The sequence below is a fragment of the Triticum urartu genome, chromosome 3A (genome assembly GCF_056163025.1).
Source record: "Triticum urartu cultivar PI428250 chromosome 3A, HENAU_Tu73, whole genome shotgun sequence".
In the NCBI taxonomy this organism is placed as follows: domain Eukaryota; kingdom Viridiplantae; phylum Streptophyta; class Magnoliopsida; order Poales; family Poaceae; genus Triticum; species Triticum urartu.
Genome location: NC_141875.1, coordinates 673,227,844 through 673,250,905, shown reverse-complemented (window position 1 = coordinate 673,250,905; position 23,062 = coordinate 673,227,844). Strand labels below are relative to the sequence as shown.

General features: G+C 44.1%; 3 protein-coding genes across 3 annotated transcripts; all 3 read right to left on the bottom strand.

Moving 5' to 3' along the window:
* Positions 1-9,810: 9,810 nt before the first annotated feature.
* Positions 9,811-11,065, bottom strand: LOC147981375 (uncharacterized). The gene has a single exon (XM_087513949.1). It carries the CDS (start codon positions 11,048-11,050, stop codon positions 10,073-10,075), a length of 978 nt encoding a protein of 325 aa, XP_087370075.1. The 5' UTR covers positions 11,051-11,065; the 3' UTR covers positions 9,811-10,072.
* A 2,900-nt stretch (positions 11,066-13,965) lies between these two features.
* LOC125549119 (F-box protein At5g07610) lies at positions 13,966-15,695 on the bottom strand. The gene is made up of 2 exons (XM_048712604.2): positions 15,537-15,695; positions 13,966-15,452 (listed from the first exon to the last, which is right to left on the bottom strand). The coding sequence occupies exon 2, from the start codon at positions 15,424-15,426 to the stop codon at positions 14,263-14,265; it is 1,164 nt and encodes a 387-aa protein (XP_048568561.2). The 5' UTR covers positions 15,427-15,452; positions 15,537-15,695; the 3' UTR covers positions 13,966-14,262.
* A 1,119-nt stretch (positions 15,696-16,814) lies between these two features.
* Positions 16,815-20,145, bottom strand: LOC125545910 (cytochrome c1-2, heme protein, mitochondrial). The gene is made up of 8 exons (XM_048709967.2): positions 19,908-20,145; positions 19,407-19,474; positions 18,936-19,147; positions 18,335-18,614; positions 18,179-18,250; positions 17,547-17,663; positions 17,377-17,442; positions 16,815-17,281 (listed from the first exon to the last, which is right to left on the bottom strand). The coding sequence occupies exons 2-8, from the start codon at positions 19,464-19,466 to the stop codon at positions 17,165-17,167; spliced, it is 924 nt and encodes a 307-aa protein (XP_048565924.1). The 5' UTR covers positions 19,467-19,474; positions 19,908-20,145; the 3' UTR covers positions 16,815-17,164.
* Positions 20,146-23,062: the final 2,917 nt, after the last annotated feature.

The window sequence follows — 23,062 nt, the reverse complement described above, 5'->3', positions numbered from 1 at the left end:
AACAATTGTTAGTAATGACGCACTTCTATGTGGTGCGCCATTAGCATTTGTTACTAGTGGCGTGATAATAGTGGCGCACCTGTAGTGCGCCATTAATGGCCAAAACAGGTGTGCCACTAATTAGCCTTTTCCTAGTAGTGCAGTGCTCAAAGAAATTATGCTACTATTGAAAAGGAATTCTTAGCAATTTGTGTTTGCTTGTGATAAATTTAGACCTTATATTGTTGATTCCAAAGTAACTGTTCACACAGACCATGTTGCTATTAAATATCTTATGGAAAAGAAAGATGCTAAACCTAGATTTATTCGATGAGTTCTCTTGTTACAAGAATTTGATTTACATATCATTGATAGAAAAGGAGCTGAGAACCCAGTTGCTGATAATTTGTCTAGGCTTGAAAATGTGCTTCATGACCCACTACCTATTGATGATAGTTTTCCTGATGAGCAGTTAGCTGCAATAAATGGTTCTCATAGTACTCCTTGGTATGCTGAATATGCTAATTACATTGTTGCTAAATATTTACCACCTAGCTTTCGTACCAACAAAAGAAAAAATTTCTTCTATGATTTAAGACATTACTTTTGGGATGACCCACATCTTTATAAAGAAGGAGTAGATGGTATTACTAGACGTTGTGTACCTGAGCATGAACAGGGACAAATCCTACGGAAATGTCACTCCGAGGCTTATGGAGGGCATCATGCTGGAGATAGAACTTCTCACAAGCTATTGCAATCTAGATTTTATTGGCCTACTCTCTTCAAGGATGCCCGTAAGTTCATCTTATCTTGTGATGAATGTCAAAGAATAGGTAATATCGGTGAGCGTCAAGTAATGCCTATGAATTATTCACTTGTTGTTGAACCATTTGATGTTTGGGGATTTGATTACATGGGACCTTTTCCTTCCTCTAATGGGTATACACATATTTTGGTTGATGTTGATTATGTTACTAAATGGGTAGAAGCTATACCAACTAGTAGTGCTGATCACAACACCTCTATTAAAATGCTTAAGGAAGTTATTTTCCCAAGGTTTGGAGTCCCTAGATATTTAATGATTGATGGTGGTTCACACTTTATTTATGCCGCTTTTCGTAAAATGCTTGCCAAGTATGATGTTAACCATAGAATTGCATCGCCTTATCATCCTCAGTCTAGTGGTCAAGTTGAACTTAGGAATAGATAAATAAAATTAATTTTGCAAAAGACTGTCAATAGGTCCAGGAAGAATTGGTCTAAGAAATTAGATGATGCACTTTGGGCTTATGTCTCCTTATAAAATGGTTTATGGAAAAGCATGTCATTTGCCTCTTGAGTTACAACATAAATCATATTGGGAAATCAAAGAACTCAATTATGACTTCAAACTTGTTGGTGAAAAGAGGTTATTTGATATTAGTTCATTAGATGAAAGGAGAACCCAAGCTTATGAAAATGCAAAATTATTTAAATAAAAAGTAAAAAGATGGCATGACAAAAGAATTAAAAAGCGTGAGTTTAAAGTCGGAGAATGTGTTCTTTTGTAAAACTCTCGTTTCAGATTCTTTGCAGGAAAACTCCTCTCAAAATGGGAAAGCACATACGTCATCGAGGAGGTTTACCTGTCTGGAGCCATCAAAATAAATAATTCCGAAGGTACTAACCCGAAGGTTGTCAATGGGAAACGAATAAAGCATTATATCTCAAGTACGCCTAATATTGAAAGTAATATTATCCAAACCATGACACCAGAAGAACACATAAAAGAGTCCTTCCGGAACACTCCGGAATCGTGAAAATAAGGAGGTACGTGATACGGTAAGTAAACGGACTCCGAAAAATCCGTAAAAATATTTTTTATCAGTTTTGGAATATTTTAGAATTTTGCAAATAAATAAACTTCCAGGAAGCATTCCCTGGTAGGCACAAGACCTGGCGCACCCAGGTGGGTTGTGCCCACCTGGGACACCTTCAGTACTCCTTTTTTCTACCATATGCTTGTCCTCCAAGATATAAAATATCTATATATACTCCCCAAACCTGTTGATCACCGTATCGTGGAGAAATCCCCTGTTCTCTTTTTCCTTGTTGTTTTCTGTCGGATCCCATCTACCATGGCCTCCTCAAGCTCCTCCAAGGACAAGTTCTTCAAGGACGTCATCAACCCATATCTGCGGGAGGTGGTGCAGCACCCTCAGGTCATCCAGATGCATGAGGGGGTGCTTCACCTCAGCGATATGCCATGTCCCAAGGGGACAGGAACCATGGAGGCCAGGCTCGAAGCTGTGGAGAAAGACGTCTTCCGGTGTAAGGGGATGGTGGAGCGTGGGCTCAATGCCAATCACCTCATGATCACGAACCTTTCTCGTGATCTCAAGGTGGATGGCAAGCCCATGAAGGACATCATCTTCACCATCAATAAGCAAATCAACTTCCTCCAAAGCCAGATCTATGATCTTCAAAACCAATTCTTTGAATATGAGGCGAGGTTTAAAGGTATGAGTTTGGCTGCTAGTTGCAGGACTCATGAGACTTACTCCTCCTCTCACGATGGTGGACCACTGCCATGGAGATCCGAGGACAAGATCTCTTCTTCACCACCACCTTCATCATCTTCACCACCAAAGGAGAATTGAGTATCGGGTATGGGCACTCCCCTTGGCTTCCGCCAAGCTTGGAGGATGTGCCCCGGTATCATATCATCCCACTATCTTTTTTACTTTCACTTATTTTAGTTCGATCTTTTGCTTTAGATGAATAAAAGTTTAGTACGATCCTTTCTTCTTTGAGAGTTTGCTTAGTGATCTATCCTTGTAATCGTGTGCAAGCTATATAATAAAGTTTAGTATGAATTTTGCTTTCTTTACTTTCATGTTGCAAATAAAGAAAAGAAATAACAAAGGAATCAAATAAAACAAAAGAATTAAATAAAGAAAATATTGTATACTAATCCTATGGTAGGTGATGGCACCACATAAGGAAAAGTATAAGTAGAAAATTTTATTAGAGATTGACAAACATAGCATTAGTCAATGATGCAACTCATGAAAGAATTAATAAGGGAAGAGAAGATTCACATATAAATATACTATCCTATAAATCTTTTGTGATTGTGAGCACTCATCAAAATATTATATGCCAAAATTGTTGACGTTGGACAAGGAAGACAACCTAATGATTTATGTTTGTTCATATTCACATAGAAGTCATATTGTCAGAGATCCTTTAACATGTGGTGCTTGCCCCCTATCTTTGCTAGCCAAAAATTCTGCACTAAGTAGAGATACTACTTGTGCATCCAAAAACCTTTAAACCCAAATCTATTTTCAAGTGTCCACCATACCTACCTAGGGATTGAGCAAGATCCCTCAAGTAAGTTGTCATCGGTGCAAAAAAAGGCAATAAAAATTGCTTCTAAAACTGTGAGATCATTTAGTGTAAGAGAAAATTAAGCGTTGCACGAACTCGTGATGGTGAAGAATAAAAGCGATAAACTACATAATAAAGGTCGCTATCACAAGGGGCAATGTAACGTGGGATTGAGCATACAAAAAAATAAGTGCATGGCAACCTTTGCTTCCCTCTGCGAAGGGCCTATCTTTTACTTTTATGTAAAGAGTCAAAGTTTTTCTCTCTATTCCTTTTATTTTTCTCTTTTGGCAAGCATCATGTGGTGAGGAAATATCTAGGCACATGTGTCCAGTTGAATATGGGTGGCATGAGTTATTATTGTTGACATCACCTTTAAGGTGAGTATGTTGGGAGGCAAAATCATAAGCCCCTATCTTTCTATGTGTCCGGTTGAAACGTTTTGCTGATGGGTACGAGGTGAGTGTTAGCAATCATAGAAGACTATATGATAGTTGAGTATGTGGACTTGCCTAAAGGCTCCGACACATGACTCTTCCTGAAAAGATGATGAATTGTAGTTGCAAAATTAACTGAGAACATAGTTTGTTGGTTTCTAATAGAGTTTTTGCTTTATACTTCGATTGTGTGATGAACTATTACTTATTCATGAGAAGTATATGATAAAAGTCCTATGTTTAATTTTGTTGATGTTAAAATAATCAACATGATGCTTCTATTTCCATATTTTGTTTTTACGACACCTCTCTCTCAAAGCATGTGGACATGTGTTTCGATTTCGGTTTTCGCTTGAGGACAAGCGAGGTCTAAGCTTGGGGACTTGATACGTCCATTTTGCATCATGTTTTCTTACTGTTATTTATAATGTTTTTATCCATAATAATGCTTTTTGGAGTAATTCTAATGCCTTTTCTCTCATAATTTGCAAGGTACACATTAAGAGGGAGAATCCAGGTAGCTGGAAATCTGGACGTAAAAAAGCTACGTCAGGCTACCTATTCTGCACAACTCCTAATGAGCTGAAACTTCACGGGGATTTTTTATGGAATATATAAGAATTATTGGGGAAAATAACTACCAGCGGGGGGCCACCAGGTGGGCACAACCCACCTGGGCGCACCAGGGCTCCCTGGCGCACCCTGGGGGGTTGTGGCCTCTTCGGCCCACCTATGGTGCCCATCTTTTGGTATATAAGGCATTTTGACCTAGAAAAAATAAGGGGATGACTTTCGGGACGAAGCGTCGCCGCCTTGAGACGGAACTTGGGCAGAAGCACATTTGCCCTTCGGTGGAGCGATTCCGCCGGGGAAACTTCCCTCCCGGAGGGGGAAATCATCGTCATCATCATCACCAACAACTCTCCCATCTTGGGGAGGGCAATCTCCATCAACATCTTCAACAGCACCATCTCCTCTCAAACCCTAGTTCATCTCTTGTGTTCAATCTTATTACCGGAACTATAGATTGGTACTTGTGGGTGATTAGTAGTGTTGATTACATCTTGTAGTTGATTATTATATAGTTTAGTTGGTGGAAGATTATATGTTCAGATCCAATATGCTATTTAATACCCCTCTGATCATGAGCACGTTTATCATTTGTGAGTAGTTACCTTTGTTCTTGAGGTCACGGGAGAAATCATGTTGCAAGTAATCATGTGAATTTGATATGTGTTTGATATTTTGATAGTATGTATGTTGTGATTCCCTTAGTGGTGTCATATGAACGTTGACTACATGACACTTCACCATATTTGGGCCTAAGGGAATGCATTGTGTAGTAGCAATTAGATGATGGGTTGTGAGAGTGACAGAAGCTTAAACCCCAGTTGATGTGCTATTCCGTAAGGGACCGATTGGATCCAAAAGTTTAATGCTATGGTTAGAATTTATTCTTAATACTTTTCTCATAGTAGCGGATGCTTGCGGGAGGGTTAATCATAAGTAGGAGGTTCATTCAAGTAAGAACATCACCTAAGCACCGGTCCACCCACATATCAAATTATCAAAGTACCGAACACGAATTAAACCAACATGATGAAAGTGACTAGATGAAATTTCCGTGTACCCTCAAGAACGCTTTGCTTATCATAAGAGACCGTTTTGGCATGTCCTTTGCCTCGAAAGGATTGGGCTACCTTGCTACACTTTTGTTACTATTATCGTTACTTGCTCGTTATAAATTATCTTGCTACCAAACTACTCTGCTACTTACAATTTCAGCACTTGCAGACATTACCTTATTGGAAACTACTTGTCATTTCCTTCTGCTCCTCGTTGGGTTCGACACTCTTACTTATCGAAAAGAGCTACAATTGATCCCCTATACTTGTGGGTCATCAATGAGCTCCATGCAGGTCCCATGGGCGAAGCACTCACATTTCTCAATGTTCGAGTCAGTACCGCATGAAGTACTTACAACTATGTGTGTGTCTCAACCTCTGAGCTATATGGCATGCAAGGCGAATGGTAATTTACGAAGAGATATACAAAAGTCCGTTATCCACTTTTCACTTTGTTCAAAGTATCCTGGATGAACTTCGACTGTCTACAAAGGAGGCGAAGGTTACTCCCCACACTCAGACTACTCTAGTGCACTAGAGCTGCCAACCGCCACCAGTGGGACATGCGATGATTTGGATACCATGGTGGGGAAGATCCAGCATGTGGGAAGTGTTGCGGCGATGGCGCGAGATGAACATATCAACTAGTTGGGATCTTTTGCAGTGGTTTCCTTCGACACCGGTGACTTGAAGGTCCTTGAGATTACGCTGCAGTGGATGTGAATGGCTAAGGACTATCTCATAGTTATATCCAATCTGAAAGGTGTTCGCTTCGCCTAGCTCTGGTGGCTCGGGAGAAACCTAACCACCCGCCGCCGGCACTTTCCCCATCGACTTCTCTCACCACTGTTGCCCCTGGCCCTTGTGGAGGTGGCGACATCCCCACTCCCAAAAGGTGGGTGGGGATCTCCAGTTGTCCGAAGGCGGCAGAGCGTGTGTGTAGGGGCGCAGCTTGGTGTAGTGGGACGCCTGGGCGACGGCCTCGGTCCGGGCTGTCGACGTGACCTGGGCATGGACTGCATGCGTAGTGGTGTGCGCTTGTGCATGCGCACGTTTTTTGTGATGGCGCTCGGCGCTGGATGCGCACGCGGGGGGGGGGGGGGGGGTCGTCAGCTGGGTGCAAAGGTTGCTTGTGTAGGTTGGCCGCAAGGACTAGCAAGGCGTGGCGGGTGTCTTCTCCGGAGCACGGGGTGTGTTGTGGGTTAGCCTACTCATCCTCTTCTCTAGTTCTTCACTTGAGCAACTTTGATCGGGATCGGGATTGGGTCTCAGATCTTGATGCTATCTCTCGCGATGCGTCATTGGTTGTCGCGATGGTGGGGGTGGCTATAGCCGAGGGCTGGTGCGTGTCTGGGTGCGGTGTATCGAGGGATCCCGCAGCCAGAGTGAGGTTGCTATTGGCAAGGGTGGTGGTTTGTGGACGGCGGTCAATGGTGGTGGGTGGTTGGCGCATCTTTTGGAGAAATACTTATTCCAGTTTTCATCGGGTCCAGCGATCGCGGCGCCTGCAGGTGCCACGAGTTTTCTTGGAAGCGTCGTCGTGGAGGTGTGCTCCTCCTTCTCCCCATGGCTTTGGCTCCGAAAGGAAACCTCAAATCCGCTGGATCGGGCGATGGAGGAATCTTCGCCTCTGTCTCCTCCTTAAGGGCATCGTCTCGTAGCCGGCTACGACTGGGAGACCGGTGGATGGCGGCATCTTCGCCGCTTCGTTTGCTAAGGCGGGGCGTTGGTTTCTGTTTGGCAACGATGATGGTGTCGAGAGGAGCTTGGGTCGCGGCGCAGACTTCAATAGTCAGTTTGGTCTTCCCGACGTGTCCGAGGTGCTCTTCTGTGGGTTGCTTGGTTGCTTTGAAGTTGGAGCTGCGGTGGAGCGAGTCCAGGTGGTGACAATGACAGACACTCGGTGGTCCTTTGCAGAGGGCACGGTCGGCACAAGTCCCGCATTTTTCCCTTGTGAAGCTCGTCGTCAAAGTCAGAGTTGTCGGTTGCTTGCACTTGTGACCTTCCGTTAGCATGTGCCGTCTATGTAGTTGTTTGTGGGTTGGCTTCGTTGTTGGAGCTCTATGGTGAAGTCGAAGTTGCCCATTCAAAGCCAACCGGTGATGACGATGTGGCTTGCGACTTCTCAGCCGATGCATTTCTTCTTTGCAGCTCTGTGTTCCATCTCGATGGCCAGGTTGGCCAGTGATGCCCATGTCATGTGAAATGCGTTGTATCGATTTTAGCCTGGTTTTCCACCGATTAACCAGGCAATTCTTACTCTCTTCTGTCAAACCCGGCCATCGGTCACCAAACCCAGCCAAACATAGCAGCGTTTGTAACTTTGTACGGATGTCATTGCTGCAACGTATGAAATGTGAGATTGAAAGAAATGTAGTAACTCTTTCTATACTGGTTTACAAAATCTAAATTGCATGAATGACTTGACAGACATAAGAAAATCGCGACCAACAAGTATAATGTGCTCTATCTACATAATATAAGCTAACTAAGTTTTTCGACAAAGGGTAATATATGCTCATATTAATATCATGATTATATTAATGACACCCGGCCTCTGCAATGATTGTTTTTTTTTTCCTTTTTGCCGGAACTGCAACTACAGTTTGTCAAGAGGTAGTCAAGGTATTAGAAATGCACACAACCAAAAGGAAACAGAAATAAAGGTAGCCAACGCAACCAGCGACATGCAACAAGCAACAACACCATCCATCGCCCTTAACAACACACGAATCACACTCGTCAATCTGATACGCTAGAGATAGACTAATTTGCACAAGCTGGACACCAACGGTGGTTGGTCTGCCAGATTCAATTGCGTCTGCGCTCTCCAGTAGAGTACATGCACGGGTCACAAGCTTTCAAATACAGTAACGCGTGTGCTAATCAAACGCTACTGCTATTACATATGTCGAGGTTAATATGGCAAAAGTAGAGGTAGCTCTCGTATGTCGTCAGAGCACAGTTGTATTCCACCGACGGTTAATTGTCGCCGATTGCATCATCGATGCCAAAATTAAAGTTGAGTGTCTATCAAACTCGCGTCACGCAATTGTTTATGTTGGGTAATGATAGGTGCCAGATGCTTACAAATCAGAAGACTGAGGAGCGTAGACCAAAACAATGATGATGCACGTGATGTGTGATTGCACGCGTTCTTCCTCTCCCCTTCTTACTTCAGACAAATCTGGAGACTTGCTTGTTAAGCTTTCCCAGTCGACCTATCAAAACACCAAAACACAATAAAAGTTCCCAGTGGAAGCCCTCTCCCGGATCAAGACAAGGAAGGAGAAGCCAAGTTATCTGACTTTATCACTATCAGCGGGGGAGTGAATGTGATCTGCACGACTGCACGTACAATTAATCTCTTCAGCCAAATTAAGCAATGCATACCAAATTTCTTGACGCCTGGCCGCCTGCCAGCTGCGTACCTGTGCAATTGCAGAAAAGATGATGGTGAGCTAGACACGACCCATATGTCGAGGCCTAAAATTCGTTATTCTTGTAAGAATTTTGAACTTTGTACTAAAGATAGTTTGTGTGCTTGAACCGGTGAAGAGGTTGGAAAAATTGTATAAGGAAGAGGATATGTAGCACCTCGGTGCTGCAACCCCCTATATGAACATTAAGTTCAAGAAAATACCGAGAAAAATTGAAAAACAAAACTGGGATTTTGGGATATCAAATTTGGGTGTCCGATCTACTTTCGTGTGAAGTTTCTTATGTGTAAAAAAAACGGTTTGGATGGATTTTAGTCCAGACAATATTTCCCTCGCACATATACGTTTCGTAGTATTTTATTCACGAAACTTCACACGGGAGTAGATTGGGAACCCAGTTTGATATCCTTAAATTTCAGTTTTTTTGAATTTTTTGGTATTTTTTATATTTAATATCTGTATAGGCGTGTGGAGCACCCAAGAGCTCCGTTGTATTTTCTGAATGTATATGTGCTAAAATGAAAGGGCAAATCGTCTCCGCACAAAAGGAAAATAAGACCAATGCCAAAGTATCAAGAGTTTGAGTTCCCAAGCAGCAACGATGGTAAATATTTCCGTAACATAACAATTTTGGACCTCATCATCATTTCATGTTCAAAAAATCTGCATTTTGATCCATCAATTTCACCCGATTATTCAAAAATATTGATAAATTTGATCTGAAATTAGTTTAAATCTGACTGGAAATTGCAAACTTACAAATATTTCGGCGCCCGCCAAAATCTTAGAAGTTTCGTCAAAATTTTGTTTAAATTTTAGCTCTATGCAACGCTAAACACTACGATTGATAACTTGTAACATAAGGAACATGGGAAACTATGCAAACGCGAGGGGTAAAACAGAGATCAATGAACATACCCAGTTTTAATACGAACCTAGGAGATAACAATAAAATTGCACACATACAAGACAAATTTATTAGTTAATCTGCAGGAAAAACACATAACAGTGCTGCTCGTACAATCTCACAACACTGAGTAAACTAACACACCAGTACATATATAAACATAAGTAGTAATGTAATGTGGAATAGGAAGCAAAAAAGCTACGAAATGGCAGAGCACTCCACGTCACGCACACAGTGCAGCGAACAGATTAACCAAAGTAATTAAACGGCCAAATCAACCAGCCGCCGGCCGCCCGGCCGGCGGTACGTCTAGAATCGGTTCATGAGGCCCTTGAACCACTTCTTCACCCCGCCCTCCGCTCCATGGTGGTGGTGGTGGTGGTGCTGGCGGGGGCCGCCATGGCCGAAGCTCCTTCTCATGATCGCCTCGCTCAGCTTCCTAGCCAGTTCTTCCACCTCGTCGACCTCGATGTCAACGTCATGCGCGTGCTGGTGGTGGAAACGTCGGAACAGCTTCATCTTCGGGCCTTCATCCTTGTCCTGCTCGTGGGTGTCCTCTTCCTCCGCGTCCTGGTCGTGGTGGTGGCGAAGATGGTGACGGTGGTGGAAGCGCCCGAACAGGTTCGTGCTCGCGCCTTCATCCTTGTCCTGCTCGTGGTCGTCGTGCTCCTCCCCGTCCTCCTCGTGGTGGTGGCGAAGATGGTGACGGTGGTGGAAGCGGATGCCGTGGCGGAACCTCCTGATCATCTCCACCTTCCACGCCTTGGCTGCGTCTTCCTCCTCCTCGCCATGAAACAGCTTCTCGGCGGCGTCGGTGTCCGGGCGTGAGTCGGGGTCAGGCTCCGCGACCGCCTCCAGCTCGGTCTCCTGGTCTTCCCCGCGGGCAAGCTCGGTGGGCACGACGTCGACGGCGGGATGGACACGAGCCTCCGCCGGGCCGGAGAACGCGCCGCGGTGGTGGGAGAGGCCGTGGTGGCGCGCCCACCAGAGGTGACGGTGGAGGTGGCAGGGGCGGCGGTGGGAGGGGAGCCGGAGCACGTCCTTGTCCACCGCGACGGCCGGGGTGGGCAAAGCCGGAAGGGTCACCTCAGCAGCAGCATCCGCCTGATCATCTTGAGTGAGGAGGACGGGGTTGGGTGGGCCCTGGTCGTCGGGGATGATCTCAAGGGCGCGGCAGCTGGCGACGGCAAGGAGGGAGAGGAGGAGCACGGCGATGGTGGCGAGACGTGCCATTGTAGCAGGAACAGAAGGTCTCAGCTGGAGTGAGATGGGAGCGGACCGGGGCATTTGTAGTGGAGGTGAATCGCACTGGAGATTTGGTCAATGGTCGATGGCTTGAAATTAAAATTTCAGGGCGTGATATCAAGGCTCACCTAACAAGGTTAGCCCTTAATTAGGCTGGTTGTAACGGAGAGTATCATATACTTCCTCCATCACAGTTTATAAGTCCTACGCGTATATCTAGGTTGCTAATTTTATCACCCTAATATAAACTATATAACACAAAAATTATATCTTTTAAAAATAGAACATCTGAAGTTTATATTAGTATATTTTTTATAATATATGACTTGTATTAGGTTGGTCAAATTGACAATCTAGGGATACGCGCACGCCCTGTAAACTGAGAGAGAGGAAGTACTAGTATCATGCATATGATATTAGTGTATGATACTACCTCCCTAATGCATATTATCATATATTAGTATCATGTAATACTCTATTTATTGTCATGCATGACACATAGTAGCATAGCATTTATTATGATATAGTATCATGATATGATACTCTCTTTCTTCATTTAAGTCTATGACACCTTATCAAAATTGCCTAGTTGACATGCATGATAATAGCTATGATACTACCATTAGGACCAGCCTTAGCTGTAGGTGTTAGTTAACTTATTCGGTCTTGCTAAGTCTCAGTCAATTAAGACCAGTCGTGATGCTATATCCATGACATCTTAAATTAAGCTCTGTGCAAAATTTTATTTTAAGTTTTTTCTCTCTTACTATGCCACTTGACTAGACTCAATGAAGACCTAGCCCTACCTTATTATACTTATTCTATCATATATATACCGGATGACGTTTCCCTCAATAGAAAAAATCGGTGACGCTAGGCTACATGTGCATGAATTTTTTCTTGCTTCCAAACGATGGAGCTGGATATTTTCCTTAGCTGCATATATAACGAGATGTCGATAGCAAATTAAATTTAAAATTGTACTGCATGATTGCACCCTTCCGTCCGACGAGTCCATTCAAGACACGAACCAGTGTGTGTCGACCGGGTTTAATTGCGTAGGCAGTGACGTCAATCATCTCACCATCTCGAATAAACAAAATGAGGCGAAGATCGAGGCTTACGTTGTGCTGGCAAAAAGATTTAGCAACGCCCTAGCTAAGCAAAGCTTAATTAACTACTACCGGGGTACTAGCCTAACGTGCACCTGGCGTGTGCCATCTTTGCTCCTGAAACTATACGAAGCCCGGCCCTTTTCTTTTTATTTGAAAGACATATGAACTTTATTCAACCCACATAACAGATACATAGTTCATGAGGAAAGGTACAATTTTAATCATAGGCTACTCAAACCACTCAAGAATAGAGGAAAATCTAGCCAATCTAGGGAGCTCGTGTGTAACTTTATTTGCTTTTCTATTACAATGTTCAAACCTACAAATAGGAAAATCGCAAGCTAAAAAATACTCCCTTCGTTTTTAAATAGATTATTCAACTTTGTATTAACTTTAGTACAAAGTTGGGTCATCCATTTTGAAACGGAGGGAGTAGCAAACAACAAAAACTGCCGTTGCCACTCCTATTGGCCGTCCGCCGGAATGGTTTCAATGACCTTCAGATTATCAGAATTTATGATGAGGCGATTGCATCCCACCCATTGCGCTAGGGATAGGCCAAATCTAAGAGCCCAATCTTGTGTTGTTAGAGCGTCCACACAGTGATCAATTTTCCAGAAACCTTCTGCAATAAAATTGTCTTTATCGTTCCTCAAAACAGCCCCTGCCGTACCCGGCCCTAATCAAGCTGCTTTACATTAATCTACGTGGTTGAATGTGCATCAGGCATCCTATTACATGCTTTGTGCACCGTTTAGTCCAGGAAGGACGCATTGCACCATTCTAGGACCGTTTCTTCTATTTCTATTTTTTTTCAAGTTTTCATTCGTATTTTTCTTTTTTGTTTCCTTTATTTATCAAAAGTAGGTTTTCTCTTCCTTTTTCTCCTTTCTATGTTCAGCTTTTCCCTTTTTGTTTCTATTTATTGGTAACTAATAAACATTTTAAACATAAATTAATTTTTCTGTTTTCTTCTTTTCTGTAAAATATAGAAACAATAATTCAACAAGAAAGTAATTTTAAATTTCTCATCTATTATTACATGAATTTCTTAAATCACATGAACATTTTTAATACATAATTTTCTAATTACATTTTTAAATTCAACAAACACTGTTTTTAATTCCATGAAACTTTTAAAAAATCAGGTACACGCCTTGAAGATTGTATCGCAGCAAGAAACCATGAGACAATTTTCGCTCATGAATTGCACAAATCAACACAAATGCCATCCACTACACATACCAACCACATATCCTGGTGCACAACGCATGCCAAATCACTCTTCATCTAGAACTGATTCAAATGGCAGACCATATTGCCTTCAATCTGAACGTTCTCCAGATATATATCACTTGACAAACAATCAAAAGCACAGCATGGAACAAACAATAAGAAGTTTCTATGTTGATAAATCTGCAATAGGTAGATCATGAATTCACAACGACAAGAGGCCCCATTCCCCATGACTTAACAACATGAAGCGGGCAACTCGTCTGTCACAGCTTGCATCTGGAGGAACCGCACTTTGAGACCAGTGAAGGTGACACGAAAACCAGAAAGGCAAAAAAGCACTTGCATTGAAACAACAGTTCATATATCAGAAAACTGAATCTCGGTTTCAGCAGACATGAAAATACAGCACATAAATGAAATACCAAAGATAACTGAGTCTCCGTGGAAGTGCAACAGCAGCCCTGGCCATTCCAGGTCCACCCAAACAACAAGATAGATTATAGGACAGATTAAGAACAACAACATAACCATTCATGTTATCATGTACTGCCACAAATAAAAGTTGGTATACCGAATAGAGAAATAACAAAGACCAGAATGCAGATATTAAAATAATAATAGTTCCAATATATATAACACTACACAAACACAGGCAGAGTACTGTCATATACATCACTCAAGCACCAACAGGTACATGCCGTATCTATATATAACGGTCACATATTCATGATTAACAGAGAAGTTGACTGAATAGCTAGCAGCATAATGTTAGGTACATGACTTCAATCAAGCACCAACAGCATATCACAACTTAACCAGATAACTGTTGCTCATATTCAAGATCTAAGTTCACTATCATCATCAGAAAGATGGACAAGTGTGAAGGCTTCAATACACAAACATTTAGTGCCCGTCCGCTAATGACTCCAAGAACAAAGGAACATATGGAACATAAGGGCACCTTGAATTCCGTCCAAGATCACATACGAAACGCGGCTCCCTCGAATCCATTTTGTATGACAATAATTTCATCTGCGGAAAGATCCTCAATGCAGATTCTACAATTATGAATATCACATTGTCTTCTGGGTGGGCTGAGATAACACCATAATGTTCCCCGGCGCTTGAATACTCTACTCCGACCAGTTGCATGTAGCTGACTTTGAGCTTCAGTGTCCAACAATTTTCACTAATAGAATCTTCAAGAACCCAGATTGACAGTTCAGAAGAAGCATGATCTGTGAGATACAATTGTCCTCGTGATACATAAACATTAGGAACACCACGAGCATCAGGTGAAGTAGGAATAGGAATGATCCTATAATTACCCTGCACGTCGATGGCTGCAACTGTATTACTATCAGAACGTAAATACAACACTCCGTTGAAAAATGCGCCACCTGATAAGCAGAGTATCTCAATTGAATTGTCCCAAACAATTTGATGCGTCCAACCACCAGCTTTGGAAGAGTATATCCCCACCTCTTCGATGCGATAATCATACTTATTATTCAGATCCAAAGCCACGGCAGTTACCAACTCGAACACATGGAAGTGGGAGGAGATGGCCGGGTCGAATCCCAGGCGAGCATCGTTCACGAACAAGGAATACTCGGTGGCGGGCACGGATACCCATCTCTCAGTAGCAGGATTGCACACCACGTACTCCAAAGTACCAGGGTCATCCCACGACTTGGGGGCAGTCCGGCGTCGGCAGAGGAGGAGGCCGTTGCAGCAATCCAAGATGTCGAGCTCCCCGCATTCAGGTAGGAACGAGAGTGAGGCGTCAAGAGGGCACCAGTTCCCCGAGACGCTTTGGTAAACATGAGGAAGCCGTGAATCGCGGCCCATGCCGTAGGTTTTGTAGAAGAAGCCGGCGAGGGTCGACCGGGGAAGCTTCTCGCGGTGATCGGGGTGGGAGATGAGGTCCCGCCAGCGCGTGGAGACGCACTTGCAGCAGCGGGTGGACTTGTAGGGCACACGCGAGATGACCTCGACCAGGAGGTCGTCGGGGAGCTTGATCGTCGGATCGCTCATGAGGGCCGCCTCCATGGATCCCGTCGCCATCTCCGGGGACGCAACGAGCGGCTAATCTGCAGATCGGGGCGGAGGACGAGAGGTTAGAAAGATACTACGTCCTAGCAGTGAGGGGGGGAGCGAGGGAAAAGAGGACGTACCAGATCCGTGGCGCGCGGACTGCTTAGGGATAAGCGGCGAGAGCGCCGGCGTTGGGTGCTCCCATCCGCGCGGGCGAGTGGGTCGCGGCGAGCCGGTGAGGGTTTGGTTTGGTGCGGGGCGACGAGATGGATGGATGATGGATGCTGCGGAATTTATTTTTTCTTTTTGCAGTTATCTGGGCTTTTTACTGGGCTGTATACGTGTCCAAAGACTCTCACTGATAGACACGCACGCCATTTTACACGATCTTAAAAAAAATTAACCTTAGGCCCGTTCGTTTCACAGGAATTTTGCAGGATTTTTACACGCAAGAATTCCTACTGGATGCTTTTCCTTTGAAGTGTTCGCATTGTAGGATAGCAGTACAGTATTCCAAAAGAAATGCTGGCTTCCTTGTGTCTATTCCGAAGGAACAAAAAAATCTACTCCAAGCTCATTTGTTGGCGGATGCCCGAGGAAAAGCAGAAGTACCCCAGACAAAATGTTCTATGTGAGAGAGAAAGGTACTAGCTGTGCCCTGGTGCTGGTGTTTGCCTACAACTTGGTGGGTCCCAACAATTAGCTTTTCCTTTGGATTTTATCCCATGACCCGAACACCTCAGTTTTAGCCGATCCTTTATTTGAGTATCACAAAGGTTTTCAAGCTACCTGCAACCCAGTTCCTTCACAGGTTTATATTCCTATGTTTTTCTATCCCTCCATGCAGGACAGAATAGTGCAATCTCAGATGTGCTAACAGGGGCAAAGTATGTGTGTGTTCACAGAGATGAGTATGACAAATTGAATGTTTTCCATGACAAATTATGTTTGCCGAGTGTGGCAATTTTAGTTGCAAAGCATGGAAAATCCTTCCTGAACTACATGGCTGAAGGTGAGCAATTCATAAATCCGAGCAGTTCTTAAATTGCATAGGCGATGAACAACTCACAGATCATGATGACCTATTCATAAACTACGTAGCTGATGAGCACTTCACAAATCCCCAAGATGAGCAGTTCATGGATACAACAGAAGGCGAAGATGAACAATTCATACATCTCGTAGTAGCCGAGGATTTTTCTTCCAGTAATGTAACAATTTAGAAATATCAGTGGAGGTCGTGTTGTGTGCACTGCTTGGTTCTTCCCGGTGATACCAGCTCCGGTCTCCTTGGACTTCTCATTCCTCTTTTTAATTTGATTCTAATTGCTATGACAAATATAAAAGTTGATGGTAGACTGTAATCAACTTAGAATGCAAATAATATGCAGCGATAGATAGTGCCGCAAGCCAGAAAATCAGAAATCCAGAAGGGTTACATATATTCCCCAAATCCTGAAACTGCAGTCTGTGTGTGGACTGTGGATTACAGGACTTAAAAAACAAAGTAAAAGTAAATTTGATCAACAAAGCACAAATATATTTACAATCTCTGTCTTATTTTTCTGCTAGATGATTGTTGGCACTGTTGACATTTCAAATTTTGAAAACCGTGTCCCCCAAAAAGATGAGAGTAATTGTAGACAAGAATAATGCATTATAGGCATGCATGGCAACCATGCCCGTGTGAAAACGTACATCATGTAATCCTTATTTCAAATATTTCTAATTACCCAAGAAATGTTTGGAGAAAACTAAGCGTTGGTCCTCAATTGACCACATCAAGGACCAGCTTGCGGGACTTGTAGACTGACCACTTCATGCGCCGGTAATACGCGGCTTGCATAAGCGCGAGCGAGAGTAGGAAGATCCATTTGACTCCCATCTATGTTACAATCACAAGGTGGAGTAAGAAATTACGGAGTAGATAATTTATGCTGCCATTCAAATAAAATGGGTGGCGTAGAGCAAGAGGGCTACCAGCTTTCTCTCTTCCATCTCAGGCTCAGCTGCCCATGACAAGAATGAGACAACATCTTTACCCATCTGGAATTGTAGAGTGTAGACAGAAGAAACAACCCATCCTTTAATTTAGTACTGAATCCGCGGCATAAGTTCCGTGATGCTCACAATAAAAAAGTAAGACTTACCTGAGCTTCCGTTGCAGGAGTACCGTCTTCATACTCGACAGCTCCATCACTAAGCATCTTGGGCATGGCTATGGCGCCACCAGGAAAGTAGGGATTGTAATGCAAGCCTTCACGAATCTAGATTTTAAATCAAAAGCAGAAGCTTACGAGTTAGGGTGTAAGAATTTCATCAGAGTATATAACCAAAACAAGGTACCTACCTTACCAGACAACTTCAAGCAAGAGAGAAAGATGCATACTCACTGGAAATTTGATTACGATATTCCTTTTCACAGTACAATTCTCAGAGGAATTTTAGAAGAAAAAAAATCTCAGATGAAGTTGGTAATCCTTTCAAATTCCAAGTAAAAAAGATTAGGTTTAGTGACGAGAGAGTGCTAGAGTGGCACAGCATTTTAAGATTCTTCAAACTTTGAAGTTGACTAGAGAGAAGCAAATAGCGCGAAAGGATTAATGGTTGGGTAAATTCAGTGTCAGTTCAGAACAAGTGTATGCCCATCATGCGCCAATGTGAGTCCATTGTATCCATATGATTGCTGCTACTACTTACGCATAATAAAAGTATAAACTGGGAAAGATCACACTGAGAACTACAAGAAACCATCAACACCAAATATAAATGAGAGGATTACCGAGACGCCAGCAGGTGGATCACGGTAACCAGTAAGAAGAGAAAAAACGTAGTTCTGACCATTGTGCCTGGCCTGCAAAAAATGTAAGCAAAGAGTGAGATGCAATTTTGAGGCCAAATATTGGATGAATGCAACCAGAATCCATCAGTCGGTTACCTTTGTAATCAAGCTGAGGTCTGGGGGGTATGCTCCACCATTTGAAAATCGAGCCGCTTGCTCATTCGCATATGGTTGCGGCAGACGGTCGCTCAGCTTACCTGGACGCGTGAACATCTCACCTTCATCGTTTGGCCCATCAACCACCTCAATCTCAGCAGCCATTGCTTTTGTTTCCTCCTCTGTGTAGGCAACACCCACCAGATCTCGGTACGAGATCAGGGACATTGAGTGACAGGAGGCACACACTTGCTGATAAACTTGATGTCCACGCCTTATTCTGCTCATATGTTTTCAAGAAAATTAAATACGTTTTGAAGAGATATTACCAATTCAAGAGAACATTTTTACAGATAGCATAATTGTACTACTATTCCCCTGTTGCTGAACTTGGACTGTTCCTCTGTTGTTGGTTCCAATAGTGGAACACGGACGCAATTTGCCGGCTTATGGAAAAAGAACAATTGTATACTTTTTTATATTGCCCTAAGTGGACTCAACATAATATTGTATGATCAAATAACTATTGTGCTTCCATGCTATTTGTTAGAGTCAACTGGTCAAGAAAAGTTGTTTGACAAGAGAATATGATTTTACTTACGATGCGTGATCATAAGAACTAAGAATGCCTTCATGTGGCCAGGGATAGCTCGGAGATTCTAGCCCATGCTCTGCTTCATCAGCTGAGGCTATTGTACCAAAGCTTAAAAGGCCAGAAGCACCAACTCCAAGAATAGCCAATGCTTTCAGTCCAGTGAAGCCAGTGGTTCCTTCTCCATGATTTATCCGGGTCGAAGAAAGAAGAGATGAACCCTGTAAGAAGTACAAGATAACTAAGCAATACTGATTTGGTGCATGCATAGGTACTGTTGCAACTAGAACACTTTTGACCAACTACAGTGACTTAAGATGCTGGCTCTATTTATTTTTTTTAGGTTAAAGGCAAATAGTCAAAAGCGAATAACATAATATGGCAAATTAATAATGGCCAGCAGTCAAAAGTAAATAACGTAATATGGTAAATTAATTTTTTGAAAGGGTAATTTTTTTGAAAGATTTGGGAAGTACTTACAGATGGGTGCTGGCGAAATGCTTTCTTCAGAAGCTGACTAATGCCCCTCCCAGCAGCCATCTATGCCGCTGTATCAGACATCCCAAACACAAACAGGTCGATTAACATTTTGGAGTTTCAGTATTGTAGCGCAATAATAATTGACTTCTTGCGGAAGGATCCCAAACTTGAAGGTACAAGACTGATTGAAAAGTAAAGTATGGCGACTCCCTGATGACTTCCAATTGATGGATAATGATTTACAGTTCACCTACTACTAGAGGAGCTTTTAGAATTGAGGAGCAGAGCTCCCAATTTCATTCACCGTGAAAATGGATGTAATAAAAAAGTAGCAGGGTCTGCGCGATGTGCATATAAAACCACATACAAAACAGAATCACAAACTAGGTAGTACTTTGGACGCCCGTAGGAGATCAAACGTACCGGCACCCAGATCCCGACACGCGGAAGAAGAAGAAGAAGAAGAAGAAACAGAGGCGGGTCGAGTTCGGCGACCGGTACCTGCGCTGCGCTGCGAGGAGCCGCTGGAGAAGGTCGCCGGAGAGCGAGCGGCCGGAGGGAGGGGCTGCACGTCTGCTGTCTGCGCGATCGGAGGCGGGGGAGGGAGGGAGAGTGGTGGGGAGCTGGGCTTTGTGGCGCTCCGGTGGCCGTGCGTGGTGGCGGCTGGAGGAAGGTGCTGACCCGTGGGCCCGGGTTATTCGAGTGAGTTTCAAGCTCCACTTTTTTTTTTGAGAGAGAGGAGTTTCAAGCTCCACTTGAAACTGTCTGTCCACGTGGCTATAAAGACTTTTGATTTGGGAATGGGCTGGCCCGCTCTGGCACGGACCTTGTCCCTGTCGGCCCGTCTGTTCTGTCCAGGGACATGGAGTCGACCCAATTATTCAATATCGAGTGGACTCATGTTCTTATTGGGCAACATGGTCCGACCCGTTTCAATACCAGATTGCACAAGAATAAAGAGCATTTATACAGCAATATTATTTCAACTAGGATCATTTAGCAGAAGGATTTTTAGTATGTTAGGATATTCAAAATTTATTTGTTCAAAGAAAAAAAAGGAACATATGCAACTTCGTACCATGAATCGTTTACATCATAAGGTAGCATATTTGTAACTCTAAAACCAAAAAAGTATTGGGTCAATAGATTAAAAAATTTATATAAGCATTAAGGGTAACAACCTTGAAAAGACATGTGCATTGCAACGACAGACTAGAGTCTTGGACCACTAAATTTGGGTCGACCCGTTTATCCCAGTCAGCCGACGATGACTGGCTTCCTTGACCCGGTTTTCTTATGAAGTCTGCCCAAAAGATTCTTCGACTTTGAAATTGTGGCCGGACCAGTATCCCAATGGATAACGACGATACATTCCCATTGTGAAGTAGGTTGGAGGTACGTTTCTACCTCCCACCCTTCCCCAGTGTGGTTGTTAATCATGTATTTGAAAAACATTGAATGTCTATATAAAAAATACCCTGGTATATACAAAGTATGTACAACATGTATGAAAAATAGACATAAAAATATAAGTTTTCAAAAAAATGCTAATCATGTATTTAAAAAATGTTATTGTGTATACAAAAAATGTTTCTAGTGTATACGCAAAGTATTGAATTGTGTATGTAAAAAGAGTTGAGATCAAAAGAAAGAAACACAAAAAACGAAAAGCCGAGAAAGAAACAAAGAAAAAAAACAGTAAAAACCATGAAAGAGATAAAGAAAATCGGTGGATAAACAAAGAAAAACATAAAACCGAAGAAAACAGGTGAAGAGAAAATAAAACCAAAAGAATCATAAAAGAAAACAAAAAGGAAAAAAAGGGGGAAAAGGAAGGAAAAAAACAGAGCAAACCAGTACGTGAAACCGAGCGAGGAAGCGACCTAAGCGTGAGCGAATGACCCGAGCTAATGGGTCGGCCCTGTATGTGTGCGCCTCCAAGAGGTGTTATTCTCGCTACGAGGATGCAGGGACGAACCTCGAGGGTGGACGGACGGCAGCGCAAGGATCGGACGGATCCGGCCATCTCTGCAGCCCACGCTTCTCCTACCGAGGATGACGGCGACGACACCATGGACCACCTCTGCGGCTCGAGCTCCTCCCGGGGTCATCGCTGCACACGTGGAGACGGAGGCGGGGAGGAGCCGAATTTGCGCCAATGCGAGAGGAGCAGGGCATAGGAGGGCCGTTCCTATGGACAACATTAGCAAATACAGGACATCTGCATCAGCTTTAGCATGCCATTAAATTAAACAAAAGATTACAAATTCACTTCGAAACCAATGTAGCGTCTTAGATTTACACACAAAATCTAAATCATTTGTTCATTACCCAAATCAGGAGCTAGTAACAACAATATAACCAACAAATTAATCACACAAATTAGAAGGGTAAACTAATAAAAGTTAGAGATATGCAGGCATGGAAGAAAAAGAAAACAAATGAAAGAGGATCTTACCAGGAGCTTAGGTCCTTGATTTGGCTGTGCAGATGCCAATGAAGAGAGGGGCATTACCTGCTCTACTTCTTGCTCCAACCCACTTCTTGTCAAGCCCAGGCCTCATCCTCCTACCATCTCTTCTTCTCAAAGCAGGCGGCCGAGCTCCTCCTGGACTACCGTGGGGATGCAGTGATGCAACAACGCAAGGAGGAGGGATTTCTCCTGCCTTCCTTGGTCGCTGGGTGAGGGCTCGTCCATGGCAGCAAAGACGTCGGCAGCTTGGATCCGTCCTGATTCGGCCCTCTCTGTTTATCAAGGAGATAGTACATAAGAAAGAGAAGGAGAGAGAACTGAAAGAGGGGATTGGAGAAGAGAGAATACCATGGAGACGAAGCCGGTGCCGGCGCACCCACGCCGGCAGGGTCCCCGGGCCCAAGCTGCGCCTCTACCGTCATGAAGAAGACGCTGGTGGCAGCATGCGGTGGGCCGTGTCGGCGGGACGGCGCCCGGTGACTGGGAGCGGCGGGAAGCACGGCCGAGTGCATTCACGCGTCGTTGACGCATCATGAGGCTCCACGAGCTGCCGAGGAAGGAGGAGGCGTGTGGATCTGGGCCGGCGAGATCCGATGGATGCCATCATGGGGGAGTTCTCCACCAGCAGAATGGCGAGGACGACGGCGTGTGAAGACGATGTAGAGGCGCAGCGGCAGCGACCCCGGCTCCTCCTTTTGAGCACAGAGGCAGAGGGAGGGGGTGAGGAGACACGGGCGGAGGAGAGGCAGGGGAGGAGGAGGTGGTGGAGGCTGCGACCGAGAAGGAGGGGGTGGCGGCGGGACGGAAAAGAGTAGCGGGATGAGGGAAAGAGAATTTGAGCACAGAGGCAGAGGGAGGGGGTGAGGAGACACGGGCGGAGGAGAGGCAGGGGAGGAGGAGGTGGTGGAGGCGGAGGAGAGGAGGCTGCGGCCGAGAAGGAGGGGGTGGCGGCGGGACGGAAAAGAGTAGCGGGATGAGGGAAAGAGAATTTGAGCACAGAGGCAGAGGGAGGGGGTGAGGAGACACGGGCGGAGGAGAGGCAGTGGAGGAGGAGGTGGTGGAGGCGGAGGAGAGGAGGCTGCGGCCGAGAAGGAGGGGGTGGCGGCGGCACGGAAAAGAGTAGTGGAATGAGGGAAAGAGAAGATATTTTCACGGGAGAGAGAGGCCCCAATCCTAATCTTTT